The 25,833-nt window shown below is 40.1% G+C and overlaps 2 protein-coding genes across 5 annotated transcripts in view; both read left to right on the forward strand.

Annotated features, from left to right (window-relative positions):
• TMEM87B (transmembrane protein 87B) overlaps positions 1-25,833 on the forward strand; it is a 52,895-nt gene that overhangs the window by 23,015 nt on the left and 4,047 nt on the right. For 3 of the 4 annotated variants that reach the window (XM_061156060.1, XM_061156058.1, XM_061156059.1), the window contains 10 exons: positions 2,043-2,142; positions 4,342-4,435; positions 5,986-6,056; positions 10,380-10,489; positions 10,584-10,642; positions 11,909-12,012; positions 12,300-12,373; positions 20,426-20,499; positions 22,704-22,756; positions 25,149-25,179. In XM_061156060.1, the coding sequence (XP_061012043.1) occupies positions 2,043-2,142; positions 4,342-4,435; positions 5,986-6,056; positions 10,380-10,489; positions 10,584-10,642; positions 11,909-12,012; positions 12,300-12,373; positions 20,426-20,499; positions 22,704-22,756; positions 25,149-25,179 (770 nt within the window). Of the gene's footprint in view, positions 1-2,042; positions 2,143-4,341; positions 4,436-5,985; positions 6,057-8,144; positions 8,217-10,379; positions 10,490-10,583; positions 10,643-11,908; positions 12,013-12,299; positions 12,374-20,425; positions 20,500-22,703; positions 22,757-25,148; positions 25,180-25,833 lie in introns of all 4 variants that reach the window. The other variant, XM_061156057.1, reaches the window with a different exon arrangement.
• On the forward strand, positions 16,388-17,180 carry LOC133065236 (cytochrome c-like). The gene has a single exon (XM_061156061.1). It carries the CDS (start codon positions 16,437-16,439, stop codon positions 16,752-16,754), a length of 318 nt encoding a protein of 105 aa, XP_061012044.1. The 5' UTR covers positions 16,388-16,436; the 3' UTR covers positions 16,755-17,180.

The following is a 25,833-nucleotide window of genomic DNA, read 5'->3' on the forward strand; positions in this document are numbered from 1 at the left end:
GGCTGGATTCTGGAGTCGCCTCCTAAGCATTTTCCTGTCCTATAGTCTATTCCTTTCCAAGCCATTAAGTAGAGCAATCTTGATAAAATAAAGGTGTCCATTTTATTCTAAGGGTCAGCAAGCTCTTCCTGCAAAACCTACACAGGAAATATTTTTGACTTTGTTGGCTCTGTTGCAACTTCTCAACTACTGTCTTAGGAGCTGAAAGATGCCACAGACAACAATTGGATATGGCTACATTCTGCAATAAAACTTTATTTACAAAGCACATGTCAGGCCAGATTTGGCCTATAGGCTGTAGTTTGTCAATGCATTTTTCACTCTTTTTTTTTTTTTTGACTTATTTTTATTTATTTATTTGGCTGCTCTGGGTCTTAGTTGTACAACATGTGGGGATCTTTAACTGTGGCATGCAAACTTGTAGTTGTTCCTTGTATGATCTAGTTTCCTGACCATTGGTTGAACCTGGGCCACCTGTATTGGGGAACGAGGAGTTTTAGCTACTGGAGCACCAGTAAAGTCCCACTCTTATTTTTTTATTGTTGTTGACTTCCCATTGACCTTAGCAGCAAGACCGGACTCATGGCCTGGCATAAAACCCAGGTGAATGGGCCATGCCTCTGTCCCAGTCTCATTTTGACCTCTCTTTATTACATGCCTTGCTGCAGACCTGCCAAACTTTCACATCTTGCAGCATTTTTTTTAGCCATGCTGTGAGGCATGCAGGATCTCACTTCCCTGACCAGGGATCTAACCCACACCTTCTGCAGTGGAAGCGCAGAATCTTAACCACTGAGCCGCCAGGGAGGTTCCATCTTGGAGCATATTTTGCTTTTTCTCTTTCTTCCTTCATGCCTCTGCATGTGCCATTTCTTTTGCTTTTCCCCTTCCCCTCCTCTGAACAGTTAACTCCTACTCAGCCTTCACCTCCATCAAGTCCCTTGGACTGCACGGAGATCAAACCAGTCCATCCTAAAGGAAATCAACCCTGCACATTCATTGGAAGGACTGATACTGAAGCTGAAGCGACAATACTTTGGCCAGCTGATTCGAAGAGCCGACTCATTTGTAGAAGACCCTGAAGCTGGAAAAGAGTGAAGGCAGGAGGAGAAGGAGGTTGACAGAGGATGGGATGGTTGGATGGCATCACTGACTCAGCAGACATGAGTTCGAGCAAGCTCGGGGAGACAGTCAAGAAGAGGGAAGCCTGGCGTGCTGCAGTCCATGGGGTTGCAGAGAGTTGGACACAACTGAGCAGCTAAACAGCAGCGACAACAGCCTCAAACCCTGCTGTAGGTGTCACTTCTGAGAAGCTTTTCCTGCCCCGTGAGGTGTAGGTCGCTGTTCTTGCCGTCCTGAGACACAGACTGTGTTTCCTCCAGCTCTTGCTGCATTCTGTCCTGCCCAGAGTCCAGGCCTCACAAGGGCAGGGAGCATGGTGTTTCTTTTCCTGTGACAACCACACAGTAGGAGCGGAAATCAGTAAATGATGGGGGCAACCTGGAGAAAAGAGAGCTCTTGAGAACATTATGGTTTTCAAGTATTTACAGGACAGGAAAGGACTCTGGGCTTCCCTGCTGGTTCAGACGGTTAAGAATCTGCAAGAACCCAGGAGACCTGGGTTCCATCCCTGGGTCAGGAAGATCCGCTGGAGAAGGGAATGGCAACTCACTCCAGTATTCTTGCCTCGACAATTCCGTGGATAGAGGAGCGAGCCTGGCAGTCCATGGGGTTGCAGAGTCAGACAAAAGTGAGTGACTGCTACAACTAAAGAGGTCTAGTTCTTTATAGCCTCGAGGAGACAGGTTTCAGGTGGGCTTGAGAAAACCTTGCCCCATAGAGCCGATCAGATTCAGAGCGAATTCTTCACTGAGGTTGCAAACAGCATTAGATTAGATGACCTTTAATTTTAAATGACCTTTAAATTTAAATGTGGCTAACTCGTCTGAGGTCAGAATATAGTTGTACGTAGTACATGTGTAGACTTGGCAACAGGCGTCCAGGTGGACCCAGAGCAAATGGTTTTCCTTCTTCCCCATCAGCCCAAGGGTTACTGATATTTGCGGAGTTGATATCTGCGATTAAGAGGACTCTGGCTCGCCTCCTGGTGATCATCGTGAGCTTGGGATACGGCATCGTAAAGTAAGTGGGAAAGACCCCGCACCTCTACCCTGTGATCGCGTCCGTCTCCATGATAGCCCCTGTGAAGCTGGACACCTCTCAGTATCGAAACAAAAATCCCAGAGGGAAATACCTGCCAGGATGTGTTTTTTAAGGGACTTAAACTTTTTTCATCAATTAATTATTTGGGTGCGTCAGGCCCTAGTTGTGGCACTTGGGGTCTTTGTTGCATCGTGGGCTTCTCTAGGTGAGGGCTCCAGAACGCACGGGCTCTCTAGGTGCGGCACAGGCTTAGTTGCCCGAGGCATGTAGGACCTTAGTTCCCCTGGCCTGGGATTGAACTTGTGCCCCCCTGCATTGAAAAGTGGATTTTTACCCACTGGACCACCAGGGAAGTGCCTTTAATGGATTTCCGTGCACTGGCTGTTTCATGCGTGCATGCTCAGTTGTTTCAGTCGTGTCTGACTCTTTGCGAGCCCATGGACTGTAGCCTGCCAGGCTCCTCTCTCCATGGGATTCTCCAGGCAGGAATACTGGAGCGGGTTGCCATTTCCTCCTCCGGGGATCTTCCCAACCCAGGGATCTAAAGCACATCTCTTATCTCTCCACTCTCCTGCATTGGCAGGCAAATTCTTTACCACTAGTGCCACCTGGGAAGCCCAGCTGTTTTATACTTTCCTCAAATAAAGACCCTAAGTTCCAGTAACTTTATAATTAGATGAATAATCAACTTTAAGGATAATGGAAAATTTTAAATGATTCTTGAGGCTCAGGTCATTTTCTGGTTTCCTAGGCAGCACAGTTGGGTATTATGATTGTGTTTGAGATATTGTAAGAGAGCATGCTCTGATTAAACACCAGGTCAGCAGAGTTTTTGTCTGAAGCCTGGCTATCCCCTGCAGATCCTATCAAGATCTTTTCTCCCTCTTATCTTTGACTCCCTGGTTGTGAACATGGAGGAGTCTGTTCTCTAAGACTCTGATTCCCAGAAGCTCAAACCTTCACACTGAACCACAGTTACATCTTTTTTTTTTTTTTAATATTTATTTATTTAATTGGCTAGGGTGGGTCTTAGTTGTGGCATGCAGGGTCTTTAGTTGTGGCCTGTGAACTCTTAGTTGCAGCATGTGAGATCTAGTTCCCTGACCAGGGATCAAACCTGGGCCTTGGCATTGCATGCGCTGAGTCCTAACCACTAGACACCAGGGAATTCCAGAAATTTCAGTTCTATTTTCAAATTGCCAATTGCTAAAAACCATCATCTTTGCATATTTCTGACTCAGTTATACTTTCAAAGAATCCAAGCTGTTATTTTAATTCTTTTTAATTTGAAGAATGAAAACTGAAGTCTGTTAGGACTCTTGTTTGGAGGTATTGAGAGAGAAAGCGGTGGGATTTGATTTCCTGACATCCTGCTCTTTCTCTGCCCACCTCATAGAATCAATCAGTGGATTATCTCTGACAAAACATATCTCAGAACGGTTTACAGTGTATCTTCGTGAAAGACTTAAAGGATTAGTTCTGCCAGTGACCCTTCGAAGTTGGCACTTACTAGGTTTCATCAATCTTCTCATCCATTCTGTAGACATCGTACTTGGGTTATGTTAATTATACTGCTTGGATTTCAGCAGCAAAATCTTCTGGTCTCAGAAATGTTGCCTCTGGTGGTTCAATGGTTAAGAATCTGCCTTGCAATGCAGGGGACACCAGTTCAATCCCTGGTCCAGGAAGATTGCATGTGACGCAGCGCAGCTAAGCCCGTGCCCCACAACTCCTGCCCCTGTGTGCTCGGGCCGGGAGCTGCGGCTGCGGAGCCCTCACTCTGCACCTGCTGGAGCCCGCACGCCCTGGAGTCTGTGCTCTGCAACGGGAGAAGCCCGCACGCCACTAGGGGGAGCCCCTGCTCTCTGCAGCGAGAGAAAGCCACGCTCAGCAACAAAGACCCAGTGCAGCCATAAACAAACAGGTTTTGTTTTAAATGTTGTTTCACAGGCATCGATACAGTTTCAAGTCCTAGAGAAGGAGGCCTATTTTTCCTGAGCCTGTTTCTGCCTTGTTCCCGGGGATTAATCCTGTTTTAAACAGAATCCCTCTATGGTAGGAGCTGACTGATGTGATTGGATGGTGACGTCCTTGGTGTTGGAAACGGGGCCAGTTACTGTACTCAGATGCGTTTTACTTATCTTTTTCTTTTTTCCTGTTTCCTCCTCCTCATTCTAGGCCTCGTCTAGGAACCGTCATGCACCGGGTCATTGGATTAGGGGTTCTTTATTTTATCTTTGCGGCTGTTGAAGGCGTGATGAGAGTCATTGGGGTAAAAACTGCATCATTCCACTTGCACTTTTTTTGTTGTTGCTGTGAAATTCGATTTTACTTTCTTATCTCCTGAGATGAATTTTTAAAGATAGGAAATTTGTGAAAAAGGCCCAATTTTGAGTACCCCCTCCCGCACCCTGTGGACTATTTCTTTTTTTTTATATGTCCTGAAAGTAAAAGGCTAACCAGAGCACTTTTTAAAATGATATGATTATGAAGGCACCACCTGGTATCATCCTAGGAATTATTAATAGTCCCATCTCAAAAGTGTTCATGGCTATTCTTTATTGAAAAATGTTCATCTTTATCATTACACAGTCTGAACACGTTCATTTCTTCCTTAACCCTTCGTTTAAACATGTGTAAGTGAGCAGAAAGTTAATTTTACCTTCTGTGTGTGCAGACATTACGTGTCATCGCTCCTTTAAGTGTCAGGTAGTTGTCCATTTCCCTGACTCTGGTGGGCTCAGTATTGAGGGCACTCAGTGGCCCCACTTCTGGAGGAACCAGGACGAGGCAGTGTTCTAGGAAGAAATGGCTCTGGCAGCCAGGGCAGCAGTAGTTTACCCCAGAGAAGAGCGAGTGTTTGTATCTGCAAAGACCCCTAGATGTCTAGCTCTTGGTTTTCCTTAGTAATATGTTTGATGACTTAGTGATTAAGGAGCTTTTTATATTTTTGTTTGATCCAGAGAACTGTGTAATTTTTACTCAAAACGTCTTTTGGGTTAGATACTGAAATCAGACCGTTGTGCACAGAGTGAATAATCTGTATGTTGCCACATACGCTTACTTCACATAGCTTGATCTGATGTTTTAAAGCCGGGCATTTGTCCAGTAATGTTAAAAACCTCACCCTTCTTCCAGTGTCTTTGACATACGCGCATTCTGGGTAGAGACACCTGTTCTCTTCATCTCTGACTCCTTGAAAGGTGCATTTATTATTACTTTTACATAATAGTGAAGAACTTTCTATTTACATATATAATTCATAAAAGCTTATCTTTGCTGGGAAGAAAATAGAAAGGAGGATAAACATTCCACGGATAGATGATGTGTTTCTTTAAAATTTGACATGGTCAGTATCTTATATGTGACAGTTTTGGGTGTGATTCTCTGTCAGCTCTTGAGTAGAGTATGCATCCAGTCTGTGGTTGCAGTTCCTTTTCCTTATTTTACCTTTTTCACATCCTTTCACTTGCGGGGGGAAGAGGAGGAGCCCATTGCTTTAGGAGCCGTGGCTGCAGGTTTGGTCAGAAGAGGGCAGAGAGAGAAATGGTTGACCTGAGTTGGGTGGGACATGCTGTGTTTTATTTGCCACTCCATAATAGCATTTTTACATTATCACTAGACAGGCTGATGACAAACTAACATTTGTAGCTGCTGAAACAGATAAATACCATGTGCTCAAATACAATTCTGTTAGGCAAAAAAATCTTTTATATAGCCTTTTGTAAAATGATGAGGAGATAAACTGTTTTTCTTCATCAGATGATAATTATTATAATGAAACTTTTACGTTCAGATTTTTTCCTTATTTTTCTCTTTCAGGGTTCTAACCATTTAGCTGTTGTCCTTGGTGACATTATTTTAGCAGTTATTGACTCCATTTTTGTATGGTTCATATCCTTTACTGTGTCCTAAAATTGTTGTGTCATCAAAATCATATTATTTTTAATTTGTAATAATACCAGAGAGAAATATAGTTATGCGTTATAGGAATGTAGTTGAAGATGAAAAAGTAACAATTCCTCAATTAAAAAATATCTTTATTTTTTTCTATTAGTTTAGCAAACTTAAATGAACATACTGAGGAATCAGGTAGAGGAGACAAATACTTAACTAGGAAGCAACATACAATAGTAATTGCCATTTTACAGAGGTGCTGTGCAAACAGGAAAGAGGAATTAATTGCAGCCTGACAGTCCAGAAAGATTTCAGGGAGATGGTGACATTTAAATTGAGACTGCATGGACAAATGGGAATTTACTAGGAAAAGAATTAGGGTTTCCCAGGGGGCACTAGTGGTAAAGAACCCGCCTGCCAGTGCAGGAGACGTAAGAGATGCAGGTTCGATCCTTGAGTTGGGAAGATCCCCTGGGGGAGGGCATGGCAACCCACTCCAGTATTCTTGCCTGGGAAATCCTGTGGACAGAGGAGGCTGGTGGGCTACAGTCCGTAGGATCGCAAAGAGTCAGACACGAATGACATGCATGCACAGGAAAAGAACTGGGGGGAAAGCATTCTGAGAAGATATGAGGGGACCAAATCGTTGGGAGCAAGAAAATATAGAGACAGTGGCAGAATACCTCAAACCAGCTTGCCTGTAAGCGCCTTGTGTGGGAGAATCTTAGAAGGTGGGGCCAGAAGGGAAAGAGAGAAGGACATGCTTAAGAGTTTAGAGTTCTCCGAAGGCAGAAAATATCAAGGAGTTGAAGCAGCACAGGTGAATGGCATGATGAAATCTTCTAAGAGAGAACTCAAGATGACTTTTCAAATAAAGCGTCAGAGGACCTGCGGTCCAGAGACTAAGACTTTACCCTGGGACCTGGACAAGCAGAACTGCAGGGGAGGTGAACTAGCTACTGGGTTTCCCTGGTGGCTCAGTGGTAAAGAATCCGCCTGCCAATGCAGGAGACTCGGGCTTGATCCCTGGGGCAGGAAGATCCCGTGGAGGAGGAAATGACAAGCTGCTCCAGTATTCTTGCCCGGAGGATCCCGTGGACAGAGGAGTCTGGTAGGGTAGAGTCCATGGGGTCACTGAGAGTTGGACACGACTGAGCAACTGAGCACACACGCAAACTAGCTGCTAGTGGGGCTCAGCATTACCATCGCTAACCTTCGTGTCTTCTCTGCTGTCATTGCATGTTTAGAAAATGAGCTTAAGATATCTGTTTGGTTTGGAATTGTCTTATTTCTAAGCTTGGGTATGCTTATGTGAGGGAGCATATGTTCCTCCATCAACTACTTGAGCTACAGACTTTGCATTTTAAAAACCTATGTTATCTTTTCTACTGGTCATTTACAGATGTGTGTTTCAAAGAATTCTTGCTCTTAGCCACCCACAAGGTAGTTCATTGGGAAAAACACACAGTCATGCAAATTGGCAAAAAATTCCAGAGAAAAGTGGCTATAAACACTTTAATTCCATCTGGATTTGAATGAGGGTAACTTGCCACCTTTATGGACAACTTTGGCTTTGGTCCAACACGTCATGAGCCAGATTCAGGCGGGGAGATACAGAAAATAAGGGGAAAGATTTAGCTTGCTCAGTTATTGATATTTTTAATAAAGATGTTAGAGATCAAAGTTGTAAAGATAATCCAGAAATTGAAATTCTCTTGGTTTGCATTTTATGGTGAGAGAAAAGGAAGTTCAACCTGAATTTCTGATGTCTGCTCTTAGATTGCTGTTTAGTAGTTTTCATTACTAAGAAGAAAAGTCCACTTTCTCTGTACACAGAGGTAGTGGGTTTCCTAAATGATTACCAATGGCAAGCAAAGAAGCAGGACCATGTCCTGATAGAATCAAGTGCTGGAATCATGACCATGCTTCCTTTGCTTTCGATGAACCTAATCTAGCTGCTTCTGTAAGAATCTGATTTTACCTACAGTAATAGAAAAAGTAGCCTGAAAATGCTAAAAAGCTGTTGCCTCCTGCCTCTCTCTTCCTGCTTGTTTTATTTCTTTTGTTTTGCTCTTTTGCTGCAGGCAAATGACTCTGACCTTGTGCTTCTGGCCAGCCTCCCTCTGTCTCTCCTTGACTCTGGCTTGTGCTGGTGGATATCCTTTTCCAACCACGGCAGCAGCAAGGTGACTCTCCTGTCAGGATGGTGGGGCCTGCGTGCTTTCATTACTGCTTTAAAAGTATTCGGTCTTGATCGTGTTTATTGAATAATGTGTATTTCCATCTCTGTAAGTCCTGACAGCAACCTTAATTGGTTGAATTGTGTTCTGATAGAAATTGATCTTCTGTTGCAACTTAATGGGTCATTTGTGGTTATTCATTCGCTAAATTGTGTCCAACTCTTTGTGACCCCATGGACTGCAGCACACCAGACTTCCCATCCTTCACCATCTCCCAGAGTTTGCTCAAATTCATGTCCATTGAATTGGTGATGCCATCCAACCATCTCATCCTCTGTCTCCCTCGTCTCCTCCTGCCCTCAGTCTTTCCCAATATCAGGGTCTTTTCCAATGAGTCAGCTCTTCGCATCAGTGGTAAAGAACTTGCCTGCAATGCAGGAGACACAGGTTTAATCCCTGGGTCAGGAAGATCCCCTGGAGGAAGGCATGGCAACCCACTCTAGTATTCCTGTTGGGAGAATCCCATGGACAGAGGAGCCTGGCAGGTTATGGGTCCTTGAGATCGCAAAGAGTCAGACATGACTGAAGCGACGGAACACAGAAAAATTGAAAAGGCTAAAATGAATTTTTTGATTAATGAAGTATCGGGAATTTAAAGAGGAGGCATAAATAAATCTAAAATGTGGCACTTCCATGCCCCTTTGCTCAGCTCTGTGATGTATGTTCAGTGGGTCATCCCTGCACAGGGCTTGGCGGGCTGCAGAGAAAGCTGCTCATGTTTGCAGAGCTCTGGCTTGATCACAGCCTCACTGCCAAGGAGCCAGTGGACAGGCCTCTCTGCTTCTTCGTATCTGACGATGTCGCTTTTTACCTGAGTCCTGTGCTCCTGGAAGATAGCCATGCTTGAGACAGCCTCCACCCGTTCGTGTTTGGGAAAAGGCTTATTTACTATTAACACCAAAAGCTGCCTTTCCCCATGGGACTTCAGTGAGATTCCCAGGTGTTCCCTTGTTTACTTACAACAAAGCCAGACACAAACCTGTGTATGTACCTATTGGCTAATCTGGACAAAATGTCAGACTGCACCAGACTGACTAAGCCTTCTTCCCCCAGGTCCCTGAGCTTTCATCCACCCACAGCCCTCTTTCACAGCCCTTCCTGATAACCTACAGGCCTCAAGGAAAGTCATAACCCTAAGCAACTGGCCCGTCAGGCCACCCCCTTCCCACACCTGCCACTCTCGAGTCCTATTTACACCTCCTTACAAAAGCAGAGGGCTTCCCTGGTGGCTTAGTGGTGAAGAACCCGCCTGCCAATGCCAGAGATGCAGGTTTGATCCCTGGGTCCGGAAGATCCCCTGGAAAAGGAAATGGCAACCCACTCCAGCATTCTTTCCTGGAAAACCCCATGGGCAGAGGAGCCTGGCCGGCTATAGTCCATGGGATCGCATAAGAGTCGGACACGACTTGGCAACTAAGCAACAACAACAGTAAAAGAAGCAAAGCTCTTCCCTGCCTGACCTTTGGGACGCCCACAGATCTTACAGTCAGAATATTCTCCATATTGCAGTAATCTCTTGAATAAAGTCCTTACCTAAGTCCAGATTTGTTTTACTTGATACATTTCATTTTTTTTTTAATTTATAAAAAAACTTCTTGACTTCTTGACTTAACTTCTTAATTATGATCATTCAGAGGGTAGAATGAGAATAGACCAGAAACAAAAAAATAAGAAAGAAACGGAGACAGAAAACCACAAGCCAAGTGGTTTGTCCTGATGGCATCTGAGAAGTGCGTCTGGCCCAAGGGGGACCTAGCGTTTAGTCTGTGTCCTGCTCTGTCCTGTGTTTCGAGAACTTGGCATTGAAGGAACACAGCACAGGTCTTGTCCCTTACATTCTTTTTCCTTGAAGTTTGTTTACTTAGTTTAGACAGTGGTAAATTGTTCAACAAAATCTTTAATAAAATTACTATCGTGATTATACATTAGTGGAAAAGACATTTTCTGTGTTTTTATTAGTTTTAAATTATAGGAACTCTGTGTAGCAGTAGTTTTGGAAATGTAGCAGAAGATTCTTATTTTGTTTTTTAATCTTAACTATGTATTTTTATTTAAAATTTTTTCCTTAACTCTTTTTCACATTTTTATAAGTTTGGCACAAACTATGAAGACACTCAGGCTAAGAAAGAACACAGTAAAATTTTCTTTATACAGGCACTTTACAAATACCCTGATCTTTGCCATACTGGGTAAGTTATCTGATTTTTCTTTTATAATAAATTATTTTAGTATTGTATATGTTCCTTCAGAGGTTGACTTTTTTTTTTTTTTGGTGTGTTTCAGCATCTGTAGTGTTTATGGTGTGGACAACTAAGACATTTAGGTTTGCAAAATGTCAATCAGTAAGTATAATCTTCCTGTGTAAATAATTTTCATTTTTAACTGTACTGTTCTATTTTGTATAAGTTTGAAGAGTTTAGTTTGTGTTTGTAGACCAAGATAAGTGTAGTAGAGATATTCCATTTACTTGGAATTATTTTGTGCAGGATTAGAAAAACATTTGTCTCCTTTAAACGAGTCTGAAACAAAGTTCCTCCTAAATCTCCATTTCCAATTACACCCTTTTCTCAGCTTCTTTTGTTGTATTCTGAAAAGGAATCCTCTCCCTGAATAGTCCAAGGTAACAGGAAATCGTTTTCTTCCAGCACATAGTGTGATTGGGTTGCTTTGTATCTAAGTGAGATTCTAAATCTTAACACATAGTGTGATTGGGTTGCTTTGTATCTAAGTGAGATTCTAAATCTTAAGCTTGACATATTTCTAGGATTTTATACATGTTTATAGTATACTCATCATGAACATTCAGGAGTATTCTCCTTGGATTCTCTAGTTAGAAGATATATTTCTTGGACTGAAAATATAAAAGTCCCTTTTGGGGATTTCTTGATTTGGAAATAGCCTCTAGTTCTACATTGGTTGTTGTTCAGTCGCCAAGTCTGACTCTGCGACCCCATGGACTGCAGCATGCCCGGCTTCCCTGTCCTTCACCATCTTTCAGAGTTTGCCCAAACTCATGCCCTTTGAGTCGATGCTGCCTTCCAACCATCTCATCTTCCGGTGCTCCCCTTCTCCTGCCCTCATTCTTTCCCAGCCTCAGGGTCTTTTCCAATGAGTCACCTCTTCCAATCAGGTGGCCCAAGTATGGGAGCTTCAGCTTCAGCATGAGTCCTTCCAATGAATATTCAGGGTTGATTTCCTTTAGGATTGACTGGTTTGATCTTGCTGGTTCTATATAATTATAAAGAGCCCTGTGAAAACCCTGAACTTTTGCTGCCTTAAGGAAAATTTCAGGAGAGAAGAAACTCTTCTTGTTTAGAAAATAAATTAATTGACCTTTGAAGCCCTTTTCAGCTCTAATTCTTTTCATGATGCTGTTTAATTTGTTAAGGTTTTATTCATTGGATTGATTATAAGGCTCAACTAAGCTTTAATATGGATTTTAAGATAGAATTTCTTAGTTTTTAGGTTTCTTGAAAAAACATCTGCTCATTTTTTTGGAAGACTTACTGGTTGGAAAGATTTCATTATACTTGTCATTATATACTATTTCAGTGGGAAATCTGTTTATCAAAAATTAACTTTTCCTGTTTGAATCATCCTTGTTATAGGATTGGATGGAACGCTGGGTTGATGATGCATTTTGGAGCTTCCTTTTCTCACTTATTCTTATTGTAATAATGTTTTTGTGGAGACCATCAGCAAATAATCAGAGGTACCTTACATAGTTGGGCAAGGATTTTGTTCATCTTCTGCTACAATGTTAGAAAAGCATTTATAGCAACAAGAGAAGTAGTCATTGCTGTTAAGAGGTATACAGTCAGGTGGGGAGACAAATATAACAAAAGGAAGACAGTAAAAGAAGAGAGATATAAGGGGGAAGAAAGGGGTCTCCCTGCAGGAAGAGGGAAGAGGGGTCCCTGGAATGACTGTTTTGGGTGTAAACTGAACATTGAACAGGTTTAAATACACTAGTAAAACTACTCCTTGTTTTTTATTTAGATATGCCTTCATGCCTTTAATAGATGATTCTGATGATGAAATTGAAGAATTCATGGTAACATCTGAAAATTTAAGTGAGTAATATGTTTCCTTACTAAATAACCACTGTATCTGTTGTAACAAAGAAATATTGTGTCTCTACCTGTGATGAAAGGTCAGCAACACTTTTTTTCCTGTAAAATATTTTTAAGACTGTATCTGAGGAAAGCTCTGTTACAGTAGACAGTCACAAGAAGAAGAGTCAGTGATGAAATTTTCCAGATTGTTAATGTAGTTGGAGCTTTTGTTTGCTCTTCATGTCTAAGTATTGAAGTCGGTACACTTGTTTTCCACAAGACTGATTTGGTATGTACTGTACTTAGCTCCCAAATAATATTGATCTTCTTAATGATGATTGCTAAATTTTTCACAGCAGAGATATTAAAATTCAGTGTGTTGGTTCTGGCTCCAATAATGATGGAATGAATTGTATTGGATAGTCTTCCTGCTGATAGCTAGAATAAACTCTGGACAGAATTTTTTTTTAATTAATTGTTTAAAGGCACTGGAGAGCAATGAAAGGCAGGCAGAAACTGGAGGAACTTTGACTGTTGAAAGAAAAGAGCCGCACTTAATAAGTTCCACATTTATAGAGCTTTTGTCCAGAGTGTGTGACCAGTCAATGAGACAGGCTAGAGCTCAAGCTGATAGGCGTAATCTCACTGATGCAAGGAGTTGGGGAGTAAAGCTTGGGGCTGTAAGAATGCCTGGAAATTGAGAGAAGAAATCCAGAAAAGAGAGCCACAAAGGAAGAAATTCCACAGTCTTTAAAAAGTCTCTCTAATCTTGTCTGATGCCTGAAAGGGGCATTGAGACTCCAAAAGGCAAGGGGGAAAACAATAGCTGTTTGGCTAAGAAGCAGAACAGAAATTTCAGCACATGCCCACTGCAGTTTGAAATTCAAATATCAACAAGTTAAAGTGCTTGGGTAAACCCCTTGGGCTTTCCATTAAAACCCCAGAAGGGCTACTCCTTAGAAATAAAGACCACACAGTCTGGGGCCACTGAAATTTACCCTAGGACTAGAGCTAAACTGAAATAAACCCCAATAAAATCTGAAAGCATGTCCCCCAAAGATTAAAGTGATCCAGCCATAATCTGAATGCCTTCTGGGAGAAAACACTTCTCAGAGATAAGGGAGTCCAGAATCTATAAGATACCATTCTCAATATCCCATATACAATGATAAATTACTAGACAGGGAATGAAACTGGAAACTGTGACCCATCGTTAAGGGAAAAATCAGTCAATAGTGATCTAGAAATGGCCCAGATGTTACAATTAACAAGAAAGACTTAAAAAAAAAAAAAAAAAAACAAGAAAGACTTTAAAAATAATTGTTATAAATATGTTAAAGAATCTGTGGTGCTTTCAAACTGTGGTGCTGGTGAAGACTATTGAGAGTTCCTTGGATAGCAAAGAGATCAAACCAGTCCATCCTAAAGGAAATCAACTCTGAATATTCATTGGAAGGACTGACGCTGAAGCTGAAGGTCCAGTACTTTGGCCAGCTGATGCAAAGAGCTGACTCATTGGAAAAGACCCTGATGCTGGAAAAGATTGAGGGCAAGAGGAGAAGGGGGTGACAGAAGATTAGATGGTTGGAAGGCATCACTGTTTCAATGGACGTGAGTTAGATAAAACTCTGGCAGATGGTGAAGGATAGGGAAGCATGGCATGCTACAGTCTATGGGGTCACAAAGAGTCGGACACAACTTATCGACTGAACAACAGCAACAAAGAATCTATAGGAATAGATTGATGAAGGCAAGAGAAATTTCAGGAGAAAAGAACAGGAACCAAATAAAAATACTAACTATAGAATATTGGAAAGAAAGTGGAAGTGAAGTCACTCAGTTGTGTCCAACTCTTTGTGACCCTGTGGACTGTAGCCTACCAGGCTCCTCTGTCCATGGGATTCTCCAGGCAAGAATACTGGAGTGGGTTGCCATTTCCTTCTCCAGGGGATCCTCCCAACCCAGGGATTGAACCCGGGTCTCCCGTGTTGCAGGCAGACGCTTTACCCTCTGAGCCACCAGGGAAGCAGAATATCTGAAGTAAATTCATGAAATAGGATTAACAGTAGACCAGTAAATTGGATACAACCAAGTAATAGCATTTGTAGACAAAGCAAAAGAAATTTTTCAAGCTGAAAACCAGAGACAAAAGGCTAGAAACAAAGTGAACTGACTTCTCTGACCAGAAAGACAGTATTAAGCAGTCTAACAGGTACATAATTGAGCTCTAGAAGAGGAAGAGAGAATGAGGCATAAAGAATATTTGAAAAAATATTGGCCGGAAAATTTCCAAAATTGATCAAGAGACAAAAATGAAACTGACTGAAGGCAGAGCACTGAAGATAGTACGTGCGTGGAGGAGCATGAAAAGTCACTATTTTTTTAAAGTCTTTAAAAGTCAGCTAGCTTTTTGTAGCAAAAGTAATAACGTGAGATTTATAACATAGTAGACATGAAGTAAATGAAATCAGTATTGTATTATAGTTCTTAGTAAAGTAGTAAAGCAAAGTGCAATTTGAATAGTAAAGCAAAATAGACTTAAGTCACCTATTTTGATAATTAAATGCAAGTGGACTAAATACTCAATAGGAAGAGATTGTCAGATTGTTTAAAAAACTATATGAAACTCAGCTGTGTGATGTTTACAAGAGACACCTCAAAAATGTCACAGAAAGGTTGAAAGTATGGAAAAAGATAAACCATGGAAACACTAAGCATTGGAAAGCTAGTGTGGCTGTGTGGTGTCACTTCTTTATGATAAAACGATGAATTTATCAAGGAGACATGGTAGTCCTAAATGTATATATATCCAATGACAGTTCTATCAAATTTTGGTTCATGAATTTTGAAGCTCTAAAGAAAGATACAAATCAGTTGATATTTTAACACTTTCTCTTCAGTGATTAATAAGACATGAAGACATATGTGTAACAATGTACAAGAACTGAATAAGGCCATTGACCTTATTGATTTGATTGATATTTATAGACCATTACATTTAGCAACTGAAGAATAAGTGTTCAAGTCTGCATTACATAAAATAACCCATGTAAGTGACTGTTAAAAATGTCTCCACATATTTCAGTGGTTGCAGTCACAGAGTGTGTTTATGGTCACAGTGATTAAGTTAGATGCATAACAGTATATCTACAAAATAATCAAATGTTTAGAAATTAAATAATACATTTCTAAATAACTCATGGATCGAAGGAATAATAAAAAGTATTTCATAATAAATAATAAAAGCATAACATCACATTTTATAGGATGCAACTAAACCAATTGGTAGAAAATTAATAGCTCTAAGTGTCTATATTACCAAGGGAAAAAAACAACATATAAAATCAGTGATGATATGTTTCCATCTTGAGAAGCTAGTAAAACAGTGATAAATTAAACTGGAGTAGTTAGAAGGAAGGAAATAATAAAGTTAACTGTCTACATCAGTGAAATAGAAAACAGGGAAAGAGAGAAAATCAACAAAGCCAAATGTAGTTTCTTTTAGAAAAGATTAATAAAAATGGATTCGCCTCTAGGTGATCTAAACCAGAAATAGAGACCAACAATATAGCAAGACAAATTTCCAACATTGGAAAAATAGATAAGACATTATTACAGTAAGAAAGTAGGTAAGGGGATATTATGAAGAAATTGGGCATTTGGATAAAATGAACAAATTCCTTGAAAAATACACTTAAGAAACTACCCTAATCTAACCCTATGCCACTAAATTGAAATAGCCGTTTATCTCTTAAGGAAACTGGATTGAAGTTTAAAATCTTCCCATAAAGCACCAGACCCAAATGACTTAACTAACCTTCAGATACTTAAGGAAGAAACATTCTAATCTTACACAAATTTTTCAGAATATAGAGACAGTAGGAATACTTCCTAATGTATTTTATGAGGCCGGCACAACTCAAATGCCAAAATCTAACAAAGACAAAAAAGAAAAAGTTACAGACCAATATCACTCATGAGTAGAGACATAATATTTCTTTAAAAACATGAGTAGAAAGCGGGGCGTTCGGCTTGCGAGCGGGAACTTCTCGGTCGCATCCAGAGAAAGAACGATTTAAAAATGGGTGATGTTGAGAAGGGCAAGAAGATTTTTGTTCAGAAGTGTGCCCAGTGCCATACTGTGGAAAAGGGAGGCAAGCACAAGACTGGGCCAAACCTCCATGGTCTGTTTGGACGAAAGACGGGTCAGGCTGCTGGATTCTCTTACACAGATGCCAACAAGAACAAAGGTATCACCTGGGGAGAGGAGACGCTGATGGAGTACTTGGAGAATCCCAAGAAGTACATCCCTGGAACAAAGATGATCTTTGCTGGCATTAAGAAGAAGGGAGAGAGGGAGGACTTGATAGCTTATCTCAAAAAAGCTACCGATGAGTAATAGTTGGCCACTGCCTTATTTATTATGAAACAGAAGTGTCTCATGACTTTTTATGTGTACCATATTTAAATTGATCTCACACACTAGAATTCAGATCATGAACGGCTGATGGAATAATTCTGTTGGACAGTCCTGATTTAAATAAGATTGGTTTGTGGCTAAACAAATATGGTCAGCTTTTTTAATTTTGATAGTAATTCCGGTTCAACAAGTACTATCACTTTTCCCATTCTAAAGAGAAGATTGAACTTGAATAAGGAATATTAAACTTCTTAGGGAGATGGTGCATTCCTTCTCAAACCCTATAAGAGATTGTTTTTATATTTAGATTTCTATAACTGGTTATATTAATATATTTAAATACTGAAAAGGTCCCTTCACTGTCTCATAGAACAGAGGAGGATTCAGATGTGTTTGAAGTTGTGTTCATTAGCCTGTTAAGGCAAGAATTGAAAATACACTGACAAATTTCACTTTATCTTTTTGGTTTTATAAACTATGCCAATTTAATTAAAATTCTCTATCTAAAATTTAGCCTTTTATTTAATGAAAGGCATTTTAGTGTGGTTTATGTATAGCATCAAATAAAGAGTATTTAGCACCTCACATTTTGTAGATGATCTTTAAGATCAGATGCTTTTAAAATTCACTGTGACAGGATATGTTAACGAACTTTGCTTGTTAATTCTTCACAAAGTCAGACTAAGTTATAATTCAGGGTTGTCTTTTTAACAGGAATTCAGAAATGCAACTGTAGAACTACTTGTATATTGGTGATTGGTAATCGTGCTTTTGCCAACTCATTAGGAGGATTAGAGGGGCTATATCATTAGCTCAAATTTGTAAACTCTCTGATCATAAGGCTTAAGAATTAAAAAACAAAGTCACAGATAAAAAAAAAAAATGAGTAAATAAAATCTAGCACAGTATTGAAAGGTCACTATTGTCAAGTGGATTTTACTCCAGAGTTGCAAGGCTGTTTTAACATTTGGAAATCAATCAGTGTAATTCATGTAAAGAATAAGGAAGTAAAATGACATAATTATCTCAATAGGTACAGAAAGACGTATCACAGAGTTCAGTGATACCTATTCATTTTTTTTTTTTATATAAAAGCAACCCATTTAGCAAACAAATTACAGAACAGTATGAAAAAACTCCACACCTGAAATCATACTTAGTGGTGAAATGGTGAATTTTCTCCCAAGACTGGAAACCAGGTACAAAGATAACTGCTCATCACTTTGACTCAGCTTCAGAACAGGAGGTCCCAGCTGGTGCAGAAAGGCAAAGCCCACAAACCAGCCCGAAGAATACAAAAGGCATAAAGTGTGGAAAGAAGGAAATCGGTTTGTATTGGTAGACAGCAAGTTTATGTATGTAGAAAATCCTAAGAAATCTATAGAAAAAGAAAAAACACGGTAGAACTAATAACTGAATAAAACAGAGTCATAAGATGTATGTCCAATACACAGAAATTAGTTGTTTTTTTTTGCATACCAACTGGAAATAATTTTAAAATGAAATTTAAAATATGATTTACAATAGCTTCAAAAATAAAATATTTAAGAATAAATTTAATGGAAAAAATGTGCAAAACTGCACTGAAGAATACAAAACAACGCCAAGAGAAATTATAGAATAGGTAAATGTAGAGCTTTAACATGCTTATGAATTGTAGCTCAATATTATTAACCCATCCCTTCCCTAATTGATATGTGTAATAGATTCAGTACAATCCCAATTGTAAGTCTAGCTAACTTTAAAAAAAATGGTTAAGCAGATTTAAAATATGTTTTTGTTGTCATGTCTAACTCTGCAACCTCTTGGCCTGTAGCCTGCCAGGCTCCTCTATTCATGGGATTTCCCTGGCAAGAATGCTGGAGTAGGTTGCCATTTCCTTTTCCAGGGAATCTTCCCGACCCAAGGATTGAACCTGTGTCTCCTGCACTGGCAGGCGGATTCTTTACCACTGAGCCACCACAGAAGCCCTTTAAAATATATATGGAAATACAAAAGATCTGGAAGAGCCTAACCGTGCTTGTAGTTACAGCGTAGATCTTGAATCAGTATGCTAAGTGAAAGAAACAAATTATGAAGGATTGTATGTTATATGATGCTATTTACGTGAAAAGTCCAGAATAGATCAATCCATGGAGATGGAAAATAGATTAGTGTCTGCTAGGGGCTGGTGGAAGGAGTGAGTTGAGAGTGACTGCTAATGGGTATGGGAGATGGTGATGTAAAGCTTCTGAAATTAATAGTGGTGATGATTGCATAATTCTGTAACTGTCCTGAAATCCACAGATGTGTATCCTTCAAAATGGTACATTTTATGGTGTGGGAATTACGTCTAAATAAAATGAAATTAATGGACTTACTCTGATTTCAAGACAAAAATTTCAAGTTATACTAATCAAGACAGTGTGGTATTGGCAGAAGGATAGAGATGTATCAGAGTATCAAAATAAAGTCCAAGAAATAAATTAATAAATTAGAAAATTAAATTTCAGAAAACTTAAGAGTCCAGAAATAAATCAGCACATATTGTTCAGTGGATTTTGTTGTTGCTTCGGATTGTTTTACCAATGCAATAACACTTTGAAGAATGTACTTTTCAATCAGTTCAGTCGTGTCCAATTCTTTGTGACCCATGGACTGCAGCATGCCAGGCCTCCCTGTCCTCAACCAACTCCCGGAGTTTACTCAAACTCTGTCCGTTGAGTTGGTGATGCCATCCAACCATCTCATCTTCTGTCATCCCATTCTCCTCCTGCCCTCAATCTTTCCCAGCATCAGGGTCTTTTCCAGTGAGTCAGCTCTTCACATCAGGTGGCCAAAGTATTGGAGTTTCAGCTTCAGCATCAGTCCTTCCAATGAACACCCAGGACTGATCTTTAGGACGGACTGGCTGGATCTCCTTGCAGTCCAAGGGACTCTCAAGAGTCTTCTCCAACACCACAGTTCAAAAGCATCAATCCTTCAGCGCTCAGCTTTCTTTATGGTCCAATTCTCATATCCATACATGACTACTGGAAAAACCATAGCCTTGACTAGATGGACCTTTGTTGGCAAAGTAATGTCTCTGCTTTTTAATATGCTGTCTAGGTTGGTCATAACTTTTCTTCCAAGGAGCAAGCGTCTTTTAATTTCATGGCTGCAGTGATTTTGGAGCCCCCCAAAATAAAGTCTGTCACTGTTTCTTCTGTTTCCCCATCTATTTGCCATGAAGTAATGGGACTGGATGCCATGATCTTTGTTTTCTGAATGTTGAGCTGTAAGCCAACTTTTTCACTGTCCTCCTTCACTTTCATCAAGAGGCTCTTTGTTCCTCTTCACTTTCTGTCGTAAGGGTGGTGTCATCTGCATATCTGAGGTTATTGATATTTCTCCCGGCAATCTTGATTCCAGCTTGTGCTTCCTCCAGTTGAGCATTTCTCATGATGTACTCTGCATATAAGTTAAATAAACAGGGTGACAATATACACCCTTGACATATTCCTTTCCTGATTTGGAACCAGTTTGTTGTCTTTTACTAGTGCCAAATTAATTCCAATATAATAGGTTTTTGAAATTAGAAGTCTCTTTATAGAGTTATTAAATGTGAGGCTACAGAGGAAAATGTTATTATTTTATAATTTTATGTATTTCTATAATGTTTCTCATTACAGCTGAAGGAATAAAATTAAGAGCCTCAAAAACAGTTTCCAATGGAACAGCTAAACCTGCTACTTCTGATAATTTTGTGAGTATAATATATATTTAATAGTCTTTAATACTTTAGAAATCTGTATGAATGTCACATTCATCGACCTTTCAGAGAACATTTTTTACTAGGTTTTTTTGTATGAAAGTAAATGTTACCAAGTAGTGGTACTAGTTAAGTCTGACAACTGCTGTAAACTTTTCTTTACATAATTTTATTTATTTGTTTTTGACTGTACTGGGTCTTGGTTGCTGCTCAGACTTTTCTCTAATTGCAGTGGTTTCGGTGTCCAGGCTTCTCTTGTTGCAGAGCATGAGCTCTAGGCACATGGGCTTCGGTAGTCTCCGGGCTCTGGGTCTCCAGAGGGCAGGCTTAATACTTGTGGTACATGGGCTTAGTTGCTCCATGACATGTGGGATTTGCCTGGATCATGGATTAACCCTGTGTCTCCTGCACTGGCCGGTGGATTCTTTACCTCTGTGCCACCAGGGAAGCCCCTTGCTTTTCATGTGTTGTCTTTGGACCAGAATTTTACGCGTATACCAGACCTATTGAATCTAAATCTGCTTTTTAACAGGATTCCATTGATGAGTCACATGCATATTAAAGCTCGAGATGCTTTGTTACAGTAAAAGTTTGTGTTAATTTTTCAGCATTTTTAAGTGATCTTTGAAGCCATTTCAGATGATGTGTATCTGTTGGAGAAGGACTGTTAAACCACATAAGCTTGAATAAAATGGTACAATGTAGGGAAAATGAGTTTTAAAATGTTTAATGCATATTATTTATGCATAAAGTGGTAGTTATGAAAGTAATCAAACAAAATGGAAATGCCTATCATGCAGTTTTATATTTGGCTTTTTACCTCTGTTGTGGTTAATAAAGTGTAAAAATTTATGTACACACCTAAGTTCTGACAGGAAGGATGGTGTATGCAACAGTTTCATTTGTTGGATTTGGTAACTTCTCTTAATTTTTATTTTTGGTAATTAGTAATTCTTTAAAGTGTGTTCTTTGAATAGTTTTATGGTAATTTAACTAAACTTTAAAAGTACAAGAGCTTTGGGACTTCCCTGGCAATCCAGTGGTTGACTGTGCCTCCACTGTAGGGGGCACAGGTTCTATCCCTGGTCAGGGAACTAAGATCCCACTTGCTGCATGGTCAAACAAGTGAAAATAAAGTACAACAGTTTTAGTTATCTGCTGTTAGAACTGTTAAACCTTCAGCTTGCTAAGAAATTTTCCTCTTATTTTAGGGATTTGTCTCAGTTTATTTTGAAGCTCAATTTTTGCACGTATAGCAAGGGAAAATGCTTTCATTTCTCAAAATTATGTAGCCAGCCCTTGATCAGAAGTTTGGAACCTTGTCTTTTCTTGATCAACTTATTGCTCACTGAGATTCACTCAGAGAATTGGGTTCCTATTAGTACTGGCTCAGTTGCTTTTTCTTTTTCTCTAGGTAAGCAAAATATCTTTACTGCTAGAACCAGAGGATTCCATATAGCCAATTTGATTTATTTTACATTGTAAACCAAAATATTCAGTATACCTTTTATTTTTCTTACTCTCAATAAAATGACTATGAGCATGTTTTCTGTAGGAAAAAAATGTAGGTACCCTAAGTGAAAGTGTCAGTTGCTCAGTCATGTCTGACTCTTTGCAACCCCATGGGCTGTAGCCCACTAGGCTCCTCTGTCCGTGGAATTCTCTAGGCAAGAATACTGGAGTGGGCAACCATTCCTTTCTCCAGGGGCTCTTCCAGAGCCAGGGATCAAACCTCGGTCTCCTGCACTGCAGGCAGATTCTTTATAAAGTTAGAATAGCTCTACCATCATCTTTTACTTTTGAAAAATTATAAACTCATGATATAAAATGAGCACATTAGGCGTGATGAATGCTGAAAGCAAAACAATGAATACAAATCAGTATTCATGCTGTTTCTTATCTTATAAATCAACTCTTTATTTTTACTGTGATTTTTCGAGACAAAAAATAATACCTTTGCATCTAACTAAAACCAGAGAAGTACAAAAATCCAAAGTCCAAATGTTTGTTTGACTATTTAAGAAAATTCTGGCATAGTTTCTGTGTGGCATGAGTGAAGTTCTTAGGCTATGTAGAAACTAAAAGAATGTCGTGCATTTAAATGTAAATGCTTAAATTATACATATATGTAATATTTCAGAATTCTGCTTCCAGGCGTTATTCAGCAAGTGCTAATATGTAAATGTTTATTTCTACAGGGTGAAGATTTGAAGTGGGTGGAGGAAAATATTCCCTCTTCATTCACAGATGTGTAAATATCCTCTGTTAAAGTTTGAATCTAACATTTAGGCTGTCCTATAAAGGGATAATTTTCGTACTTTTTTATGTGTTTTTAAGCCTCTCTCCTCTGTATGTTTCTATAGGCCTCCACTAGTGTCCTCACTAGTGATGGACAGATCAACTTCATGTTGAAATGCAAAGAAAACATTGCCCTGCCTTGGTCTGTCTGTCTCCTTCCCTTTTAGTGTACAACAACTCTTAATACTCCTGCCCATAACCAACTCCTTTTTTTAATATAAGTTTATCAGGATCAGAGTCATTTTGTTTTGTTTTCATTTTATAATATGGAAAAGTTCAAACTGTTTTTTATTTAAACACATGTAACCATAATAACATGTAGAGTGGGAATGCTTTTGGAGGAGAAACGTGAGCTTAGGAAAACCAGAGTGCAGAGGAAGCCTCTTTGGGTTCCTCTTTATCGGTGTCTATATCTGGCCACGGTCCCCGGCCACGGACTACTGTCTGTATCTAACTGCAGTCCTCGGGCCATGGACTGGTATTGGTCTGTGGCCTGTTAGCCACATGGCAGGAGGTGAGTGATGGGCAACTATGAGACGCTTTGTCTATATTTACAGCTGCTCCCCATCACTCACATTGCCTTCTGAGCTCTGCCTCCTATCAGATCAGTGGCGGCATAATAAATATAATATGCTTGAATCATCCCAAAACCATCCCCACCCAACCCAGTCCCCACCCCGGTCCATGGAAAAATTGTCTTCCCCAAAACCTGTCCCTGGGACCAAAAAGATTGGGGACCGCTGCTATGTGACACATGAATTCCAGGTAGCTGTTTCCACAGTAGACAACAGGATGGCCAGAGAGGATGTCTCCACATACTGTTTGTTCCTTTCCCGGCTCCCATTTACTTCCTATTTAGACCATTCTGTCTAATAAGAAGTTTAGCTCAGTGCTACCCAAAGTGCATGTGCTGTTTACATAGGAAGTTAAGAAACTGGACTTCACGTCCAGGTGTATGTGAAGTCCTTTTATATGCTTCTGTAGGAGTGGAACAAAAGTTTTGCAAGTTATAGGACAATTTAAACAGATCATGAATAACCCATATGACCTAATGTGTTATCTGACATTCACATAATGTATGTTATGACTTTTCTGTATCTCTGATAAATGAGAAAGGTCAGCTTAGCATAGTTCACCTTCCGTTTCAGTGCACTGATCCCATCTTAGTAAGTTCTAGATGGTCATTTCCCTCACCGCAGGAACCGTTCTGGAGACTGCTAGTGTTTCTCTAAATGAGGTGCCGAGCGCCCGGTGGGCTCTCTCCTTGGCCTCCAGGGTTCTGGCTCACATTTCCCAGAGGTAGTCGTCTCCTCGGGGTTTTCCTTAACGGTACCATTCTGAGCCGTCTCAGCGGCTCCTCCCGCACGTCTCCGAGGCCCCCACTTCGCCTTCCGTCTCTAGCACGAGATGCACTGCCAATAGCGCCGTTTGGGTTGTGCATTGATGAGACTTTCATGTTGAGACCTGTGGGCGCTCTCTCTCGCTGCTCCAGCGCACGCCGAGGCCTGCATTTGTCTTTTCTTTTTATCTGCAGTGTTCTCTTTCTGAACAGTTACGTTGTGTAGTTCTTTCTGTTTCCGGTGCCCTTCACAGATTTGTGTCCAGTCAAGAACACCAGTGACATAGGAATTAACTGCTTGATTATACAAGTGCCACCTTTTGTAAATGTTCACTCATCCATCTTTTTAAAAATATTTGTGACTTTAATTATAATGGTGTCTGTTTAACGTGCACATGATGATGTGACATACAGGTTCATAGTGAGAGGATGATTCACTCAAGCCTGTTGACCCCTCTTTCATTCTCAAAAAAGGACATGACACGTGGGTTTTCAGATTAGATAGCACATCACTAATCAAGACATTTGTCCAGCTATTCAAAGGTAAAAATTACAGGGGCTTAAAAATAAAAATATAATTGGTTGCCCAAGTGTATAGCTCAATACATTTTTAATATAAGCACACTCATGTAACCAGCACCCAGATACCAGATCAAAAGCTGGAACATCACTAGCACCCTAAAAACTCTCTTGTTTTCCTCCCAAATCATGACCCCACTCTCCCAAAGCGAGTGCCCTGCTGGTGTCTGTAACTGTAGATTACTGGTGTTGGTTTTTACAACTTGATCCCTCAGAACTTCATACCTCCTGTTGGAGGGCTCTGCAGTGTTCCAGCCCACTGATTTGGAGCATGTTAAGTGTGTCTGCTGGTGACACCAGTAGTCATTTCTTTCAACTGTGTTTCCCAGGAATGGGAATTGGTGGATCGTGGGGTATGCTTATATTCAGCTTCTGTAGATTCACTGGCCTTTCAATAACTTTGTCGACTTTTTTTCTTTTATTTCAGAGCTCTTCCAGTGTTGGTGGATTCAGATGAGGTAAAATATTTTTGCTTGTGTCTTGGAGCTATTATTTTCACAAAGTAGAAATGAATCTCAGAAAGAAATTCTGAAAGTTACTTTTTTATATGATTACAAATTAAGCAGACTGAAAGACTCTGCTTTGAGTTATGGGTGAGGTTTTGAGGAACTAGATCCTCATTTAAAACAGGAGCAAGATACTAACATGTAATAATGATATTAATATATAATAAATGCTTACTGGTATAAGAGGAGGGAAGAATTCTATTAAGTTTTGAGTCTGATTTTTTAACATCTTAAGATACAAGAGTTTAGAAGACTTCAAGATGGCAGTTTGTCCAAATTAATCCCTTATACTTATAGATATTTTCCTGCAGTAAATAGAGTTTCTAACTGATGTACATTTACAAAGTAGGAAATGTGAACAGACGATGGGGGTTTAGGAAGGTTTTTTGAGGGGGGGAGTTAGTTATGGGTCACCTGGATACTTCAGTACTCTCACATACAGCAAATTCCCACTGGCTATTTTACATATGTTAGTGTATATGTTTCCTTACTCTCTCCGTATACCCCCACCTTCTCCTTCTCCCACCCCGCCCACCCCTGTGTCCATAAGTCTATTCTCTGGCTGGGGATTTGACCATAGTAGGATGGGAACTTCTAAGAAGGCTG

The sequence above is a fragment of the Dama dama genome, chromosome 11 (assembly GCF_033118175.1).
Source record: "Dama dama isolate Ldn47 chromosome 11, ASM3311817v1, whole genome shotgun sequence".
In the NCBI taxonomy this organism is placed as follows: domain Eukaryota; kingdom Metazoa; phylum Chordata; class Mammalia; order Artiodactyla; family Cervidae; genus Dama; species Dama dama.